At 35.3% G+C, this 17,920-nt stretch overlaps 3 protein-coding genes and 1 non-coding gene across 5 annotated transcripts in view; 3 read left to right on the forward strand and 1 right to left on the reverse strand.

The window, feature by feature from the left end:
* bun (bunched) overlaps nt 1-17,920 on the forward strand; it is a 117,518-nt gene that overhangs the window by 20,374 nt on the left and 79,224 nt on the right. The gene's annotated exons all lie outside the window — the stretch shown is intronic.
* LOC128677715 (transcription factor Adf-1-like) lies at nt 1,945-4,465 on the forward strand. Its single transcript, XM_053758749.2, has 2 exons — nt 1,945-2,516; nt 3,817-4,465. The coding sequence occupies exons 1-2, from the start codon at nt 2,169-2,171 to the stop codon at nt 4,360-4,362; spliced, it is 894 nt and encodes a 297-aa protein (XP_053614724.1). The 5' UTR covers nt 1,945-2,168; the 3' UTR covers nt 4,363-4,465.
* LOC128677698 (uncharacterized) lies at nt 2,821-4,991 on the reverse strand. Its single transcript, XM_053758725.1, has 2 exons — nt 4,464-4,991; nt 2,821-3,664 (listed from the first exon to the last, which is right to left on the reverse strand). The coding sequence occupies exons 1-2, from the start codon at nt 4,989-4,991 to the stop codon at nt 2,846-2,848; spliced, it is 1,347 nt and encodes a 448-aa protein (XP_053614700.1). The 3' UTR covers nt 2,821-2,845.
* Nucleotides 16,571-16,643, forward strand: TRNAK-UUU (transfer RNA lysine (anticodon UUU)). The gene has a single exon. It is a non-coding gene; the product is annotated as a tRNA-Lys (tRNA).

Genomic DNA, 17,920 nt, shown 5'->3' on the forward strand with positions numbered 1-17,920 from the left:
GTAGCGAGATGTTTTTTTGTTCTTGATCATACATGAATATGTACATCATCATGATCATGTACGTACATGTTGCTTGAGAACCCACGATATGTGAAACATGCAGTAATGTCAAAAAAGAAAGTTTTGATGTAAGTAATATAATTATCTACTGCGCATGAGATGTGAAAATTAGCAAGCATGAAGCAAACAAAATCCATTCTCGTAATCTTTCCGGGCACGAATTTGGGGGATACATATCTGAGTTTTTTAAACTAACAATATAGTTTTTTTAAGATATAAATTGCAGACACAGATTCGTATGTTACAGACCTAAGTCTAGGTAATACCCTGAAATGCTGATTATGTCAAAAATGTAAAAGACGATTAGGAAAATTTTAAGTTGGGATACCCAACTGTTCTGCTGATGTTCTGGTCTTATCGTGAGGATTATCAAAATACAGAAACTCTGAAAGCAGTCACCGGATCGAAATTTACACGACTTGATACATTTTTATTTTAATACAACGAAACAAAACATGAACAAATACAACAAGCTTTAAAGAAGCTTACGACTACTCACGAACAGTTATGTGGATTATTGTTCTTAATTATACTTAAGAAGTTTTTAGAAGTTAGATATTTTTGTCTAAGTTTAGTAGATAGTTGAAGCTAATTTTATTTATTTATCACTAGCCAATATTTGACGCACAAATATTCTCTGACCTTCCAAAGGTCGGTCGCTTTTTTCTACTCGCACTCGTTCGGCGATAAAGCGGTTTCTCAATGAATTAAACTGATTAAAAGCACTATTGGCGGGAAGCCAGCACCTCGAATACGTATAAACATTGCAAATATAAAGAAAATGTCATTACGTAATACCACCATAAAACATCCATGATAGAGCAGTGCAACGTGATCTTTGTTCAACCCCTGTTCCCATTTTTAAGGTCGATTCTCCTGACTAATTTAGGTTAATTTGTTTTACGTATCAAATCTGACTTTCTTGAGACTATTATTTCTTAGTTGCCCGATGGGGTTTCAACGACTCTTATCACACAATCAAATATTGCAACGAAGACGCGATTGCTTTTATGATTTTGTTTTGAAACCTTGATATATCACCGGAATCCGAGTCTAATTTAAAGTTAAAACAGTGAGTAATCGAGTAAATATTGTATACTAGATATTGCTATTATATTGGCTTTGCTCCTGTGGGAATTTTGAGATAATATATAGCCTATAGCAATCTTGGATAAAGTACCTTTCTAACGGTGAAAGAATTTTTTAAATCGGATCGGTGGTTTCGGAGATTACTCGCCTCAAACATACAAAAACACAAACTCTTACCTCTTTATAATAATATTGTATATGTGGTGCTAGAGACTTATGTTTTCAGCACGCAGAAGATTCATTCTGAAGGAACTCAAAATACATCGATACTTTGGAACGAATTGAGTAAGATCTATAGAATGAATGTGTACTGGGCACGGTGACCTAAAATTACTTACTGGGGAATTAAAAGATGTGCAGTATACATCGATAACCAATAAAGAAAAGGCAGTGTGTGTAACTCACAGGTTAACTTGCCAATAATATAATCGGAATCGTTTTCATTTGCCTAATGCATAAAAACAACCACTCCCTAAAATGGGGCTCGGTGTAAATTATATGGTATATAATTAACTTATCATTATTTATGTGATACTTGTGATCTAGAGATATCAAAGACTTTTAATTGTTATTATAGTTTCCAAAAAAAATTAACGAAGACTGACTTGACCATAAGATGCCCAGAAAATCCGACTAACAAATAAATGCCTAAATCAATCGCTTTAACTATGGCTTTAGTGCCTAATGTATTCAAGTCGTTGATTTTAGGTTAGGAATTCTTCAATCTCGAGAAATAAATTTTAGGACATCTACTTACAATCTAAAGCAAAATGAGCGACAGTTCTGCTCCTGTTAAAGCCCCGGATACACTAGGGAACATTTTGTCCCGCAACATGACGCGCAACACAAAATATACGTGACGCTGCAACGTTGCATAGTGTCCCGCAACATGACCCACAACATTGTACGTGACGCGGGGCATGTTGCTTGCTCCCGCCTCGTGAGCGAGCGCATGTGTCCCGCGTCAGTGTTGCGGCATTTGTCACCGAGTATAGTCGCGTACGCAACGTGCCTTTAAAATGTCTGTTGTGTGGGGAAATGATACCGTGCTTTTGCTTATTGAGCTTTACGAAAGTCGTGACTTGTTATGGGATACTTCACACCGTGACTATCGAAATAAAATAAAGAAAAATGATGCATGGGAGGATATTGCCAAGGCGCTTAAATTGCCTAGAAAAGAAATAGAAGCCAAAGTACATACCCTGCGTTCGCAATTTGTCCGAGAAAGGAAGAAAGTGAAATCGTTAAAAACTACTGGCAGTGGACGAGAGGACGTGAAGTCCAGTGCATGGTTTGCGTATGATGCAATGAAATTTTTGCTAAAGGGAGCCACAACGTCTGGAAGCTTGGACACTTTGGACACAAACGTAAGTTATGCTTTTTTATTTCTAATTTATTTATATTTACTAGCGGCCCGCCCCGGCTTCGCACGGGTAGCTAAATTTATACATACTTAATTTATTAATTTAAACTTTCTTCTATTTCTATTTCCTTTTTTCTGCCCATATGATGCTGTATTTTTTTATCTTATCACTTATTTTATTATTATTTCACCTTATCACTACTAATATAATATGTATTATTTACATTAACTAAGATTTGTACACACCTCACCCACAAGACTTCACTTCTAAAAGGATTGACGTTGTTCAATAACATTAAAAGAAAAAATATAGTACAATACTAGTTTATTCATTTAAAAATTATTCTGCCAGGGAACACGTCCTTCTTCACTCATGAAATATTCAGCAAATTTGTTTCTTATTTCCATAGCAGATTCAGGGTAGCGTCGTCCCATAGCATTTAAATTCGACATATTAACAGAGCCAGCTTCTCTGCGCCAAGATCCTTCTAAAATATCGTGATCCACATTTTCAGAATCAAAAGTTCCATGTGGGTTGTACAGTGATCTCGATTGACTATTTCGCCTTAAAAAATTATGGAGGTATATGCACGCCATTACAACAAGTTCAGCATTACAGGGTAGGATGGTTATGGGAGTTCGGAATATACGAAATACAACACCTAAGATACCGAACACATTTTCGACAATTCTTCTAGCTCTTGACAGTCGATAGTTGAAAATGCGTCTTGTTGTACCCACGTCATGATTACCGGGATATGGCTTCATCATGTTTTCTGTCAGTGCAAAGGCGCTGTCTCCTACAAGTACGTAAGGCATATTCGGCCCATCTTGTCGTATTGGGTCTGGAGTCGGCCAGTTGAGTTGGTTATCAGCCAAAGCTTTATAAAAAGCAGTCTCTTGGAATACTCCACTGTCAGAAGATTTTCCTTTAGCACCACAATTTGCATAGATAAAATTGTAATTTGCATCGACAATACCCAATAGGACAATACTAAATTGTTCTTTATAGTTAAAATAGTCACTTCCAGAATTCGAAGGAGCTTGGATCAAAACGTGTTTACCGTCTATAGATCCAACGCAATGCGGAAAATTCCATATATTTTCAAAGCTTCTAGCCTTGGCTTTCCATTCATTTGCAGTAGCTGGGACCTGTAAAGAAATTATTAAACATTAAATACTATTTTTACGTACTAATAATTAAGGATTCATGTCTAACAGATGTTTGAAATAATACAATACGTGTTTTATAGTCTATCCTTATTATAATAATTGATTTAATATTTATATCATTAATTTTTCAGAGTCCACAAAGCCAAAACACGATTTCGTCTCCGGATGAAGATGTCGTTCTACAGTCTCAATCTACCGTTCCAGAATTTCAATCTCCTCATCAACTAGAATCGCAATCTACCATTGATCAAGCAGAGCAACCTACAACCCCTGCACCAACACCTTCATCGTCGCGACCAACTCGCAAGAGGAGCCACCCCAATGAAGATAGATTAGAGGAGGCTTATGAAGTTCTGCATGCTGCTAAAAACAGAATGATGTCCCGAGATGAATTCGATGTTTATGGACAGTACGTAGGAACTGAGTTACGTGCATTAAATGACGAACACAGTGTAATTATGGCTAAATATTATATTAATAATATTTTATTAGATGCACGCTTAGGAAAATACCGTACAATTTATAATAATCAAAGCCAGCCAGTTGTTCAACAGGGCTATAGCACTGCATCCAGTGATATTAGCCCCGAGCCTTCTGAAGAGCATATTATACAAGATATACTTGAAACTATGGATTCCTCGAACACTAATAGCATTGATGGCACTAATACTAATTAATTTACGTTGGTCGCTATATCCATCTCGTACTCTTTAAAATTTATTTTACTGAAGATTAAAATACAATTATAAATAAAATATATGCGTTTTCTTTAACTTACCTTTACACATATCTTCAATTTATTTATCAGTTCTTTACAAACTTCTGGTACTATTTTACGTATCAGTTGTTTTGACACTCGAAAAGTGTACGACAAAGAAGCATAAGAATCTCCAGTCGACAAGTACCTCAATGTAATGGCAAGTCTGATATGAGGACTAATAGCGTTTCGTAATATTGTATCCTGTTTGGCTATGGAAGATGCGATCATTTGCAACAAAGTTTCAAAATCAGATGATGACATGCGAGTAAAATTCACAAACGATCCGTCAGACATTCGGAGATCACTTAGAATATTTACTCTTCTTTCTCGTTGTAATAAGAAATTCCGCATCCACCACCTTCTCTTTCTCTTACGTTTCAACACACTCGATATAATTACTATGTACGCAGCACTAATAGCCACAACCTCCTCGGGCGACATTTCTATAAACACTGAGAAGTGTGGTCGACAAAATGTTCCGCGACATGTATCTCGGCACATTCCACGTAGTTGTTGAGCAACATGTTCCGCAACATGTTGCTCCATTTGTCCCCTAGTGTATCCGTGGCTTAATTGTAACAGGAGCAGACGACGACGTTTTCAACTCTGTTAGTTGTTCTATTTACATACTATTCGGTGCATCAACCTTAGCATTCCTAATTAAGTACTGTTACAGTCAGTGTCCATTTCTGGAAGATACAATTCACCCTTTACAACTTCTAGAATAATCGTCTAAGTCACATCTAAAGATACAGTAAGCGGCTCAGCAACTTAGTTATCACGTACCTATTTTACATTTTTGTCATTCCACTTTAGGCGCGTAACGTATTATTTATGTTTACATATATATTTATATTTTGCTTCAAATAATATATAAAGAAGTATTATTTCTTGTGTATTTAATAATGAAATATTTTATTTAGTATTGATTTGCTTGTCCAAATCCCTACTGACCAGCTCCTACATAAAGTAATTAGGCCAACATCAGGGCGAAGTCACATATGATTGAAAATAATTTAGACGTTCTTCCACAGTAGTAGATGCAGAAAAAGGGACATGAATCTTCTCCGCACAAAAAAAGTTGGGATTTGGCTCTTGTACCGTATACTTTCTGTTGTTTTTCAACTCTCATAAGTTCTATTCTATACTCGTGTATGATTGATCAAATAAACCACATTGTCCGTATTCATGCTCGAAAAGTGAAGGTGTTGAATTCTAATACGCCTAGTCATTCAAGAACTCCTGCCATGAATTTTGAACAAGCTAGCTGTATGCAAACACTCGAAAAGCTATCTATGGTGGTTTCATTCGCAGTATCGTCTATCGTCGCCTTCGTCGCAATAATTATTGTGAATTTTATATTGGTACCGGAGACAGGTGGCGGTCTGTCCTGTTCGTTGACTCCACGGCCTTGGTGCCCCACGTTTCAATGGCTAGCTTCACTTGTGTTATGGTATTATCGCATTTTTTACCTCTCAAGGTCAACAACTTTAACGTTCGTCTGTGCTTTTGAAAGCTAGTTATTTATTATGGCGGCGATCATTCTGTATTTTATGATCACTACTAAACTATTATATCTAAAATTATTTATCATTTAAATTTCAGTTATCTGGGGCCTTATATTCTTTTGCATTGCATTTCTCGTCACGCGAGACTTTTTTGGTGCTGTTATAAGACTGCTTTCATAATCATCGCTAAATTATTTCTTCGTGTTATTTACAAGGTTCGTGCCGAGCTCTAAATAAAAATAATGATCATTAATTACTAACAAAGCTGTCATTGTTAACTATAATGAAATGCGCTTGCTAATTAAGAAAGGCCTTTTTTACGAATGAATACGGCAGGCCTGCTGGCCCAATTGGCTGATCACACTCGTGACATCATCGTCGTCTGCGCCTTGTCTGCCGCCGCTTCCCGGAACGCTTGGCCGTACTGCCTTCCTCGAGCTCGTGCTCCCATTATCACTATGAATGAACTGGTATAGGTAACTTAAACAAATAGAACGTCAATTCAAATGGGCACGAAAAATCAATGGCCTCACTCCGCCCTAATTGGCTTTTCATTTGATGACGTCATGCGCGTCTGTGACTCGTCTACCTTTCTTTCAGCCACTACTGATCTACTAACTACATTTTATGAATAGATTTCACTAGTTACATGCCATTGAACTTTGGACTACTTCGCCATGGTGTAGGCGTGTCAAAATCTGAATGAGACATGACAGTGACGCTTAATTTTTTAAACTGTCGGTCGGCATTTTCATGTACATATTGTGTTACTTGTTTTCTATGTCTACGATATAGATGTTTAGTTCATTTCATTGACACTTTAGTCAAATCGAAAGAACATTTTAATACACATGGTTAGGAAAATCTGACTTCAACGAAACAACTTCTGGGTCCGTACTCAAATACATATAGGTACTGCTAAATATTTTAAAGCCATTGTGACTTCTCAGGAAGAAGGGTCTTTTCTATATCAACGTTTATCCGTCTGGTATGAAGGCACCTATCGGTCAAGATATCCACGATTTGAAAAAAGTTTTTAAATAATTTAAAAAAAGATGAACTTGGCTAGACTTTTTTCGATAGAAACTTCCCGTTAGAGTCACAATTGTTCAGAATCAAAGTTTGAGGCCACATTTAGTATTCGCCTAATGTATCTTGACAGGAAGCACTGTACCGTTTACCTCACATTATACTGGCCTGTTGTTACAATGTATTGTTCAACGAGTGACTCTTTCTTTGCATTAAAATTGAACGTGCCTATAGGCGTTCTCTGTTCAACTCAGGTTTTCTAGTCTAGTAATTTGTTACCTCAGCCATGTTTGTAATTTACTTAAAAGCTTTCGTGCCGTGTTTCAGAAACATTCGTATTAGAAAGTTATACAAATGTGTTTTCATACATATTTTGAAAACAAAAGGTTTTCATATTGAAATTGTCAAATTGTACATGGAAATCTTTACACAAGCGAAAAATAAATTTAATCTTAATTTCCTTTTCAAAGTGTTTTTTATGTTCTGCACAAAATAGATTCATGCTAATGTAATCTCCTACTACATTTTAGGGAGAAATCACATATCAGTCTTCTCTTAAGATATTCGTTTCTCACATTCTCGGATTCCGTACACAGAATTATTATATATGGAACTTAAAGCTACTAAAAGTACGATAATGAAAAAAAATCTGAAACATTTTCAGCATCTCAATAATATAGCTACCGCACTGCAGATATTGAAGTGTAAATTGAAGATAATAATGTAACAGTTTTCAACAAAGTTTCTCACGTGATTGATAAAAAGTTCTAGTTGACAACACACACAAAAAAATACGGTTTTTCTCATTTGAATATTAAACGTAAAACTTCACGAATAGTCTAATCACCAGGTCATAATTCTGAATGATACGCTAGTATTAATTTAGAACCACACAAAGATCGAATCTCTGCAACTGCCAGAGGCGATGGGCTGTTGTCTTCAATTAACCCACTTCTTGCCGGGCCATTGTGTTCAGTCTGCGCGGTGTCTGCTTTCCACCATGTCTCGTAATGACTATAAGTAATGAGTATACTGCAGCGAAGGCTTTGTTTAGGTGCTATTTGAGCTCACTCACATGTGCCGTAAGTACAATATCATTTATCAACGTGATGTGAATGTGAGTTGTCAATCAAAGACTGAATTTGAGATACGTTTTGGCGAAAGCTTACGGCCAGATAAGATTCGAATGTATTGTCGTAAATTTTAAAAGGAATCAATACAAAAAGTTTTACTTGTAATAATTAACTACGTGATGCAATCAAGTTTTTATTTTTCTCGACTGTACATTTTAGGTAGAACATGACGGAAATTGACCAAAATAATTTCCTTAATTTATTTATGAAAGTAGTTATTGGCCTTACAATACGTTTACTTTGTACAAACTATTCTGTAATAAATAAACTAACAAAACGTATACGTAATAAATAAACGAACAAAAGAATATTTTCAGAAATGATTTATTTTCGCTATTCTCAAAGTAACAAGATTGTTAGTGGCCAGAAGTTTTATTTGTTTGACGACCTTAAGCGTTTTCCCTCTTGGATATTGGTTACATTGGTTATAATTAAGTATACTGTCTAAAATATCTTTCCCAGCTTCTGTAAATTTTATTGCGTGAATATTATTTACAGAAGAATACAATATAATATTCGGTCGTTTTCTCATTCTTCTAAATAAGAATATTTTATTTTGAACTTCATCTGTTTTTTATTTCGAATATGTCCTAATATTTCTGGGATTATACGAATACATTTGGCCCTCAGGCTGAAAGCTTAAATTTACACGCTTAATTTGACAGGCTTAGCATTACCAAATGAAATTAAAACTTATTATTCTAGGAACAGTTTCAGGTTAGTCTTCGCTAGTCCAGTAACTTCCACGAAACTCTTTGATAGTATGACCTACTTGGCACACAAAAATGTATTCGGAGTAGGTGCTCATTACCTAGCATCAATTCCAATTTCGATTTTTCCAAACATTTACCTGTATTGCAGATTCACATATAGAGTTGTAAAATGACAACAGAAATAGTTGACTAGCTAATGAGAACAGTTTAATGATCACGCTGTTACTATATATGCATTTCAGATGTGGCACGTCTTAAGTACAACTCATGTTTTAAAACAGGACCTCAATGGTGTTGTACTCCATATAAATCTCATTTTCAACTTAATCACTTATAAGCATTTTCAGCTTCGACACAAACTTAGGTTACCTAGGTACTTACGTATGTCTTTTTGTAATGAAATATTGTTTGAAATTGCCTATCTGATACATACCCACGAAATGTCTTAAAAATGATCAAGTTTTTATATGTTTCTGTAATACAAATAATATGCACACAAGAATACAAGAAATCAAATTTATTCATCAACTATGTACAATAATTGTAATTTAACTGGCAGTGTTAATGATCTGGAACGTATTATTTTCACATAAAACACATTGTCTAAAAGTATAATTATTAGGTCTGTCTTCGTGTATGACGCTTCGCCATTTCACACTTGCGATACGCTTGACTGAGAATCTTGGCAGTAGCGCATGCTCTTTTTATCCAATGGCGCTCAGTGTGTCAGTGGCGTCGTCTGCAACAGCGCCGGCGCATATATTCGCTATTACCTTGGATATAACATTTATAATAGTATATTCTTTTCTACAAATTATATTCGGCAACATGCGTGTGACATCGCTGTTGTTGCATGTGTCTGTAGGCTGTGGTGACCACTTTCCATTTGGGGCCCGCATGGCTGTTTGTCTGCTTACTAGTATAAAACAATAACAATACATCTATCGTTATACAATTACTACACTATGCTATTATTGTCACCTTCTTATTATGTTCATCGTCAGTTTGTGAGGTAAATATGTTTAAGTTTAAGCTCAAGTTAAGGGAAACATTTATCAGTGAGTTGATTAAATTACTTTTCAATAGTTACTAGATTTTGCCGGCAACTCCGCTCGCTATGTCCTAGCAAACTAAAGATCTTAACTCTGTGCATCATTTCATTAAAAGTCTGAAAACGGAGAAATTTGTTTTTGCATTTGACTATAACATAGTAATGTCACAGTACATAATATAATACATAATCGGTATTATGTACTGTGACAGCCCGTCACTTTTAATTACATTGACTCTTTTGGCACATAGTTCTGTATGGTCAGTATCTAGTTTGACATTATTTTCCTATATATAAACATTATACATGTGAATTTTGTTCTGCTTTAATAATTGCTAGATGTAAATATTGCAAATTTTAATTTGTATCCCAACTTTTCAATTTCAGTGATCTGAGGAAATGTAATCATTCTTATAGTTTATCTCAACGGCATCTAAAAATATATCATCATGACAATGTTTGCCTGTAGCCAAATCTATTTTTATTTTGTTGATGTTCGTTCTTGATCATGTTTTATGGATTACGGATTTTGTAACTGCATTTCTCGGCTCGATACAGATACATAGTCTATAATTTTTTTCTTAAGACATCATTCGTTTTGTATTTCGTACAACTTTATATTAGATGTTTGAAACTGTAATTTAATTAGTGTCTGCGCCATATCCTGTATGTGTTATTAAATTTTGTGTGGGTGTTCCTACCAATTAAATACCAATCAGGCAATGATAGTCATAAACAAACTGAAATAAGGCAATTTGCAGCAAAGCATACATTTAATTAGCGTTGAGTAAACGTTCTAATACCACGCAGTCTGTTATTGGAAGTAGATTTCTATGTAGACTGTAAATAAATAGAGATATATAAGATTTGTCTATAGTATATATACACCTGCACATATTTACTTGGTCACAGTACTTACTACCAAACCTGTTCTAGGAGAAACCGTCTAGAATTCCAAACATTTGTTGTGCAAAAATCTTAGATAAAATAATCTACGCACTTGCACTACCATACTCGCTTCTGAGAAAGCATTATGTGGTTCATTATGCCGTTATTGTTACCTCTTTACTGCTAAATAAATAAGTACAGTCCTCAGCATGTCAATTAATCCCAATTTATTGCAAATCTGCAGTTTACTGACGCGTAAATTTCCTAGCTGTATAACTTAACTGTACCAATTCTTTCTTTCGCCGCACCTTATTTTTTAGTGAATACAACGCCTTCAATAAATGTTTTATGTTCGTATTGCGTCCCAGTGGTGTTTTTTACTGAATACATTTCATATTTTCGTCCTTCTAGTCCATTATGATTGGTCTTGCATGACGGTTCGTTATGATAGACGAGACAAATGCTTCCTGTATTATTATGTTTAATTGTGTCAATCCAAAATTGCATTGTTATGGCCCAAGAATTGGCTGAATTCTGATTTGCGAAAATTACACTCCTATGGCATTTTTATAACGTGATGTATTTTAAAATTTATAACACTGTACTCTTTTAATCACCCAGTAACGGTCACTTAGACACTAAAAACGCTTAAATAGTAAATACACCAATTTGTTCACAAATACAGCTACTTACTGCAGTTTTGCATAATAATCGTGTCGCAGGACTGCATTCCCAGAAGATCATCACGATAAAAACTCAATAACTGTTGGGATAATTTGTAACCTTGGTAGCTATTGACCTCTGCTCAGCGCTGGCGGACCAGCTTGCTTACCGATCGCCATAGACTGTGTGGTTTTTTCAATTGAATTTGTACATATACTACTCATAGATGAGCTGCGTTTTCTTGACTGTGCCACCATTGGATCTTATCTAATTCGTTTTTACCATTGTGCAATTTTAAACTTTTTCATCTTTTCCTCATACTAGTTGTTTCAGTTATTAACTTTGATGAAAATGCTGTTCAGGAAAAAAATATTCCTCACAATTAAAACAAGATTCGTACTTTCCCTTTGTTTATCCCCAATAATCTTAATTTTTATTCAAATGTAGAAAAGAGTATTTTAGAAACTTCTCGAAATTAAGCTTGGCTGTATCTTAATACGGATTCTTTAAATACCAAATAAAAATCTGGTTTTCCGAGAAATACCAGTCTTAATTAGAATTAACATTCCTTGTCTGTTTCCAAAGTTGCGCATTTTATTGTGATGAAGTGTAAAATTATGTAATTACTTGGAAGGTCAATATAATTCCCAAGGCCGATCGTGGGTGATACTACTTAAACCTGTTCAAGTGCCTAGTTGTTCATGTGGAAATTCTTGATGTAATTGACGCTCCCGCACCGTAGTATTATGTTGTTTAATACTTAGCCTCACTGGCTTCCTCCTCATCAACTCCAAGAGTACGCAGCAGGATATCAAGGTTGCCATAATGGAATTATTACTCCTACACACCTTGTGGTCGTACAGTAGCTATAAATCATTTTACGAGTCTTCGATTGACGCGCTCCTAACATAGGAATAACACGTGGGGACAATCACTGGACGTGGAAAATTTACCGTGTCTTGAAAGCCCTTGAAATTGCATTATCTTCGCTCGAGTGCAATGACCAACTTGATACAATTTTGACATTCCCATGTTTACCGCAAGGCAAAAACATCTTATGGACTTTTTGATATCTAATATCACTATTTTGCAATCTGTAGGAGTTATTTCGTATATGTTACTTACTTTTTAATTAATATCATTTATACTTAGACTATTGCAAAAAATCTTAAGATTTGTCAAAATGAAAGTCGACTTATAATATAATTAGCGATATGTTAAGTTCATCCAATTCACTCGAAGATGAAAGCATTTGGTTGTTGACGTATTGATTGACTGTATAACCTGACAACAAGACATATTTGTGATAGTGCCTAAGTCTAGCCGAGGTGCGTCCGAAGGCGTGGCGAATATAATTCTAATATAAAGCCGGCTATACACTACCCGCAAAAAGTTCGTAAAACCTGGCGGTTACAACGTACATTGTTGGTTTTTTCTTGCTGTAAAAAAAACTCGCATTGTAACTACGTAATGTACGTTCATTCGCATCGGCATCTGTTTTAGATCGCCTACCCGAGTGTGTGGAGCCGGTATAATTCGAACAACGTGCAATAAATGACTATCATACTACGAGTATACTGAACTTAGATTGAGATATTTATGTAATGTACTTACTCAACTCGTACTATAAATTATGTATAATGGACATTTACAATAAACAAATGTCAATGTGATGTCTACTATGGTTTATATTCTTAATTTTAGATTAGTGTATGGAGACACGGTCATGAAGCTTAAGTGGGACGACGGAATGATGGCAGGTGGAGCAGGACGATGACCGAATGGTGGACTAGAAATGGGGGAGAGAAGTGTCGGAAGGACAGCAGCGAGATGGGCAGATGACATTACTAAAGTCGCAGGTCGTACGTGGGTTAGATTAGCACAGGATAGAGAAGGTTGGCGTTAAAGAAGAGAGGCCTATATGCCCAGCAGTGGATAGAAAAGGGGATGGCAATCGGGTGATAATTATATCTGATCCATGATCTTACTTATAGCTTATTGCCCAAAAAACTTCTAAAAATAGCGTTTCTATAGAATTTTATAACACATGCAGCAGTCAAATGGATCATGTCTACTACTATATAAGTAAATGTGGTTAATAACATTTTTGTTATGTTAATTGCTGTTAACATAACAAAAATGTTATTAACCACATTTACTTAGATAGTTTATCGACCCTTTGGACCTACTATACGTTTTACATGATAAGAGTATGATAAGTTCATTCAGCCAACGCCACGGCTGTCATTCATCAGATGTTTCAGTGTGGCGTAATAATTTGTTGAGAGTTGTGCTAAGGATTTGGGAGATCTGTTCCAATCGAGTAATTTTTTGTTACATTTTGGTAAACCAAAACGAAAATAAACTCCTTTTTTCTGTTATTTGCCATTATAAAATACTAATAATATAATTCCTGTTATTTTAACGTGTTTTGTATTATTATGTTCTATTTTATTCGCGCATAGGTATTTGGTTTTAATATAACACATACAACTCCCTCGAAATAAAACTAAAAAGACGACACTGGCATGAAATCGTCACTTTAAGCAGCATTTCAAATTAATTACTAAGGAGTCCAAAACTAACAATTTTTAATAATTGTGGATCCACAAGTTACACATGTGTTTTATATAATAGTGTTATCAGGGGACGCGATGAAACAACATTGCGTAGTTTGGTTGTATGAGAGCTTTTATTTACATCTAAACCAAAAACTAGAAATGAATACCGAAACCGCTAAAGTTGACCAAACTGTATCGCTATAATGTAAAGCCGGCATAAAACATTTACATTAGTTAAACTGTTTCATTGAAGTTATTGACACGTTTTGTTCATGTAGAATCGTACAGTAATCGCACTAAACTAACCCACATTATGTCTGTTACAGGTACTATGACACTCTGCGACGTACGCTACCGTGAGTCATCATCTATAAAGTAACGCTAAACAGACCTGACCTGACACGTGTATGAATCTCATTCAGTGTTTGAAATCGTACTCATTGCACATTGACGGTTATGCGAGGCCTTGGTTTAACGTAGAGTTTAAATCGAAACGACGCTATATGTGGCAAACAGATGGAGCTGTGTCGATTCCGCAGGAATCTGTTCTATTCTATGGCCCGCGAAAGTTGTCTATAAGTAAATCAAACGCCTTATCGTCGTTAGCGTTGCTTTATGTCATTTAAATTTGTTTTTTTTGTTATTGGTTAAATCTAAAGTTTGATTTGCATCGAACGAGCTAATGATCATTTAATCCCCAGGCTGGCTATCCAACCAATGGCAGCCATAGCCTATGTGTGCCCAGCAAAGCGCTTGGTGTAAATGCACTAGGGTATCTAAGTGATAAGTCACTAAGTATTAGAATAAAGCGGATACTAGGGGAGAAATGTGAAAATAGCTCTTAGAAATCAATTTTCATTTAAAGTATATGGCTATTTTTATGTAGGTATTTCTTGCTGATCATTTATGCTCTGAATTATCGGAATCAGTCTTAGATATAACTTCAAAAAGATATTATTGTGCCAATTAGTTTGCACAGTTGCATACATTCGACAGTGATAAATACAAAGTTTAAAAAAACCTCTGCAGTAATTGCGTGAAGTGGTCGTTTTTTTATGTGAAAACAGAACATTCCAAATGTTTTCAGGAAACATAAAGGCAATTAATTATTATTATTATTCGTTACGCAGCTTGTATACATATTTATTATGATCATTAAGCCAATAACGCGTCAATTAGGTTGCACTGTGCAGGTGAGTATTTTATGGGTGTGATTGTAAAGCAGACTAATGTAAGGTTATTTTGTGACAGTGACATGTCTCACGTAGTACCATTCAATAAAATAAATTTAAATTATAAATGCGATTTTCGGCACACTAAATAAGGAATGCTTCTTTTATTGTGTAATTCGGTGACTTGTATATTTTTTTCGTACTCGACTACTCACTCAATAAATAAGTAAAAGATATGATGTTTCCAAATGAAGTAGGCTTTTTTATATTTATTAATTTAGAAGATTTTTTCAGTAAGACATGTTAGTTAGCATTTGAAATAAAAATAACTGTTAGCTTCAGTTTCGTTGTTCAAATTTGGGAGTTGGTTTGGTTGGCTGAGTTGGAGTCATATCAAAGTCGTGGATGTCTACATTCCATCTACTACACATGGTATGCTGAAAGTCGCACTGTCTATGGGAGTTTTAAACATTTAGCTTGTGCTGCCATCTGTCGGTAGGTAGCAGATTTATATAATAACTACGGTAACAGTTGAATATACTACGTGAGATAAGTTTTTAATTATAATAGTTAATTAAAATTTAGCTTGTAATCGCTGTGTTCCCGCCCTGATCGAAGGAGTCCAGAGAAGCAGATCGTCCTCAGGGTTTGAAGCTCTACTGGTTTGTTGGCAAGGCTTGTCTCTTAAATATGTTTGTGATGTTGCATTAAATATCCTAAACACATAATAGGTTACATCATACCAATTTCCTTATAATTTTGTATTTCTTGCTATCAGCAAACTAATTTTATTCCATTGTCTTCAACACTTAGCGCCATCTGTGGACGAATAGCAAAACTATAACATATTAATAGAACACTCGGCGTGTGTGTAGATGGCAGAATAATTATTTCTCGCTATTGTAATTACAAATTAGCATCACGCTCCGGTTAGGCCGGAATTGTTTTGTTCAATCAATGCCGACCAATTGATAAAAACTAAAGATTTTTACCGAAATTTGCCTATAGAGCCGCTAGTGAGGTCCACGTTTTGAATTAAAATCCTATGGCTGAATAAGCACAGGCGCCAACTTTTATACAATTAAATATTTTTACACTTATATTTTCTTTTTAATACAAATTCATACTATTTTTGCTTAATGTACAATTACAGGTGTTAATTTACAAATACAGAAACAATTAAGGACCCCAACGGGGCTGCAATGTAAAAGGTCTAGGTATTTACACCAGTTGGGAATATAGGCGTTAATCATCATCATTTGACTTGTATTTTCTGCGAATCAAAAATATATTATCATATCTCGTGATCCAATTGTTTGCCTCTATTAATAATTATACAACAATATATTTCTCCCTGTACAATGTTGTTGTGGTAACTATACGCAATTTACGCTAGTGACGACATGAGCCCGGATAGCTCAGTCGGTAGAGCATTGGACTTTTAATCCAAGGGTCCAGGGTTCAAGTCCCTGTTCGGGCGGCTCAATTTTTTTGTCAGTTCTTCAATAGTGAATTTTTATTTTGTTATACGTTTAAAATTTTGTGTATATTTATATAAAATATGCATTAATTTTTACTGGTCTATATATTACCGTTATATGACCAGCTATTATTTTATCCATTTTGTATACAACAGTCAATTACTAAATTCGTAAAATCTGAATTTTAATCTTAATAATATCTTTTTGTTTTTTTCATGGTTTTATCCTGAAAACGTAAAAGATATGGGCAATATTTTATTTTATAACAGCGCCATCTATTTGAATTCCTAGTCATCATTCGACTACGATTGCTATTTAGTTTCACTTTGCCAGCTCTGCTCCATGTGAAAAGTTTCTTGTGATTGTCGCTAGGTAGCAGTAGTAGTCTGCTGTTTACTGAATATATTCGAGAGAGATGGTGTTACTAGTAAAACAATGTAGATACTGTTATTTTTTCAAATGCCGGCTTATACGCTATTGCTGAACAGTTTGCCGTTCGTTGTAGAATTTCTTTTTGCTATTGCAACTCAAACAATTTGGTGAATTTTTTCCAATAATGTCATCAATTTATCGTCGATTTTCGTTTTGAAATGAGCCATGCCTATTGCTACGTTGCGCTCAGACTTCCTCCGTCACGTTGACGTACGTCAATGCTCGTCAATGTCAAAACCACCGAGTATGAGAAAACAACGGAGTATGACTGATCTATAACGTGCTGCGTCGTCTCAACGTAGCGCAATGTACTATGGGGCATGGCTGTAAGTCATCCTAATTCCTACTAATATTATGAATGCGAAAGTTTGTGAGGATGTATGTGTGTATGTATGTTACTCTTTCATGCAAAATCTACTGGACGGATAGGTATGAAATTTGGTACACGGGTAAAATATACTGTAATAACACATATAGGATATTTTCATCTCAAAATTCCCACGGAAGCGAAACACCGGGGCGCAGCTAGTTCTACCAATATTATAAATGCGAAAGTTTGAGAGGATGTGTGTATGTTTGTATGTTTGTTACTCTTTCACGCAAAATCTACTGGACGGATTGTTATGAATATTGGTACACGTGTAGAATATGGTTATATTCTACGTCTTTCAGCTTTGAAATGACACATAGGGAACCTTTGCGAAATTCCCGCGGGAGCGAAGCCCCGGGGCGCAGCTAGTACTTTATAATCAAAAATATTGTCCGATTTCCGCTGTCTTTCATTAATCGAAATATATAATTTTTATTTACCGGCTAAAAACCATGTGTATGCCGAATCCGTTGA

This window comes from Plodia interpunctella, chromosome 2, assembly GCF_027563975.2.
Source record: "Plodia interpunctella isolate USDA-ARS_2022_Savannah chromosome 2, ilPloInte3.2, whole genome shotgun sequence".
Classification (NCBI taxonomy): Eukaryota; Metazoa; Arthropoda; class Insecta; order Lepidoptera; family Pyralidae; genus Plodia; species Plodia interpunctella.

Bases quoted from the DNA above. Each gene is read 5' to 3' on its own strand.
- LOC128677715 (XM_053758749.2), top strand. From the start codon at position 2,169: ATGTCTGTTGTGTGGGGAAATGATACCGTGCTTTTGCTTATTGAGCTT. The intron at 2,517-3,816 runs GTAAGTTATGCT...TTAATTTTTCAG, and splicing joins TGGACACTTTGGACACAAAC to AGTCCACAAAGCCAAAACAC.
- LOC128677698 (XM_053758725.1), bottom strand. From the start codon at position 4,991: ATGGAGCAACATGTTGCGGAACATGTTGCTCAACAACTACGTGGAATG. The intron at 3,665-4,463 runs GTAAGTTAAAGA...ATTTCTTTACAG, and splicing joins AATTGAAGATATGTGTAAAG to GTCCCAGCTACTGCAAATGA.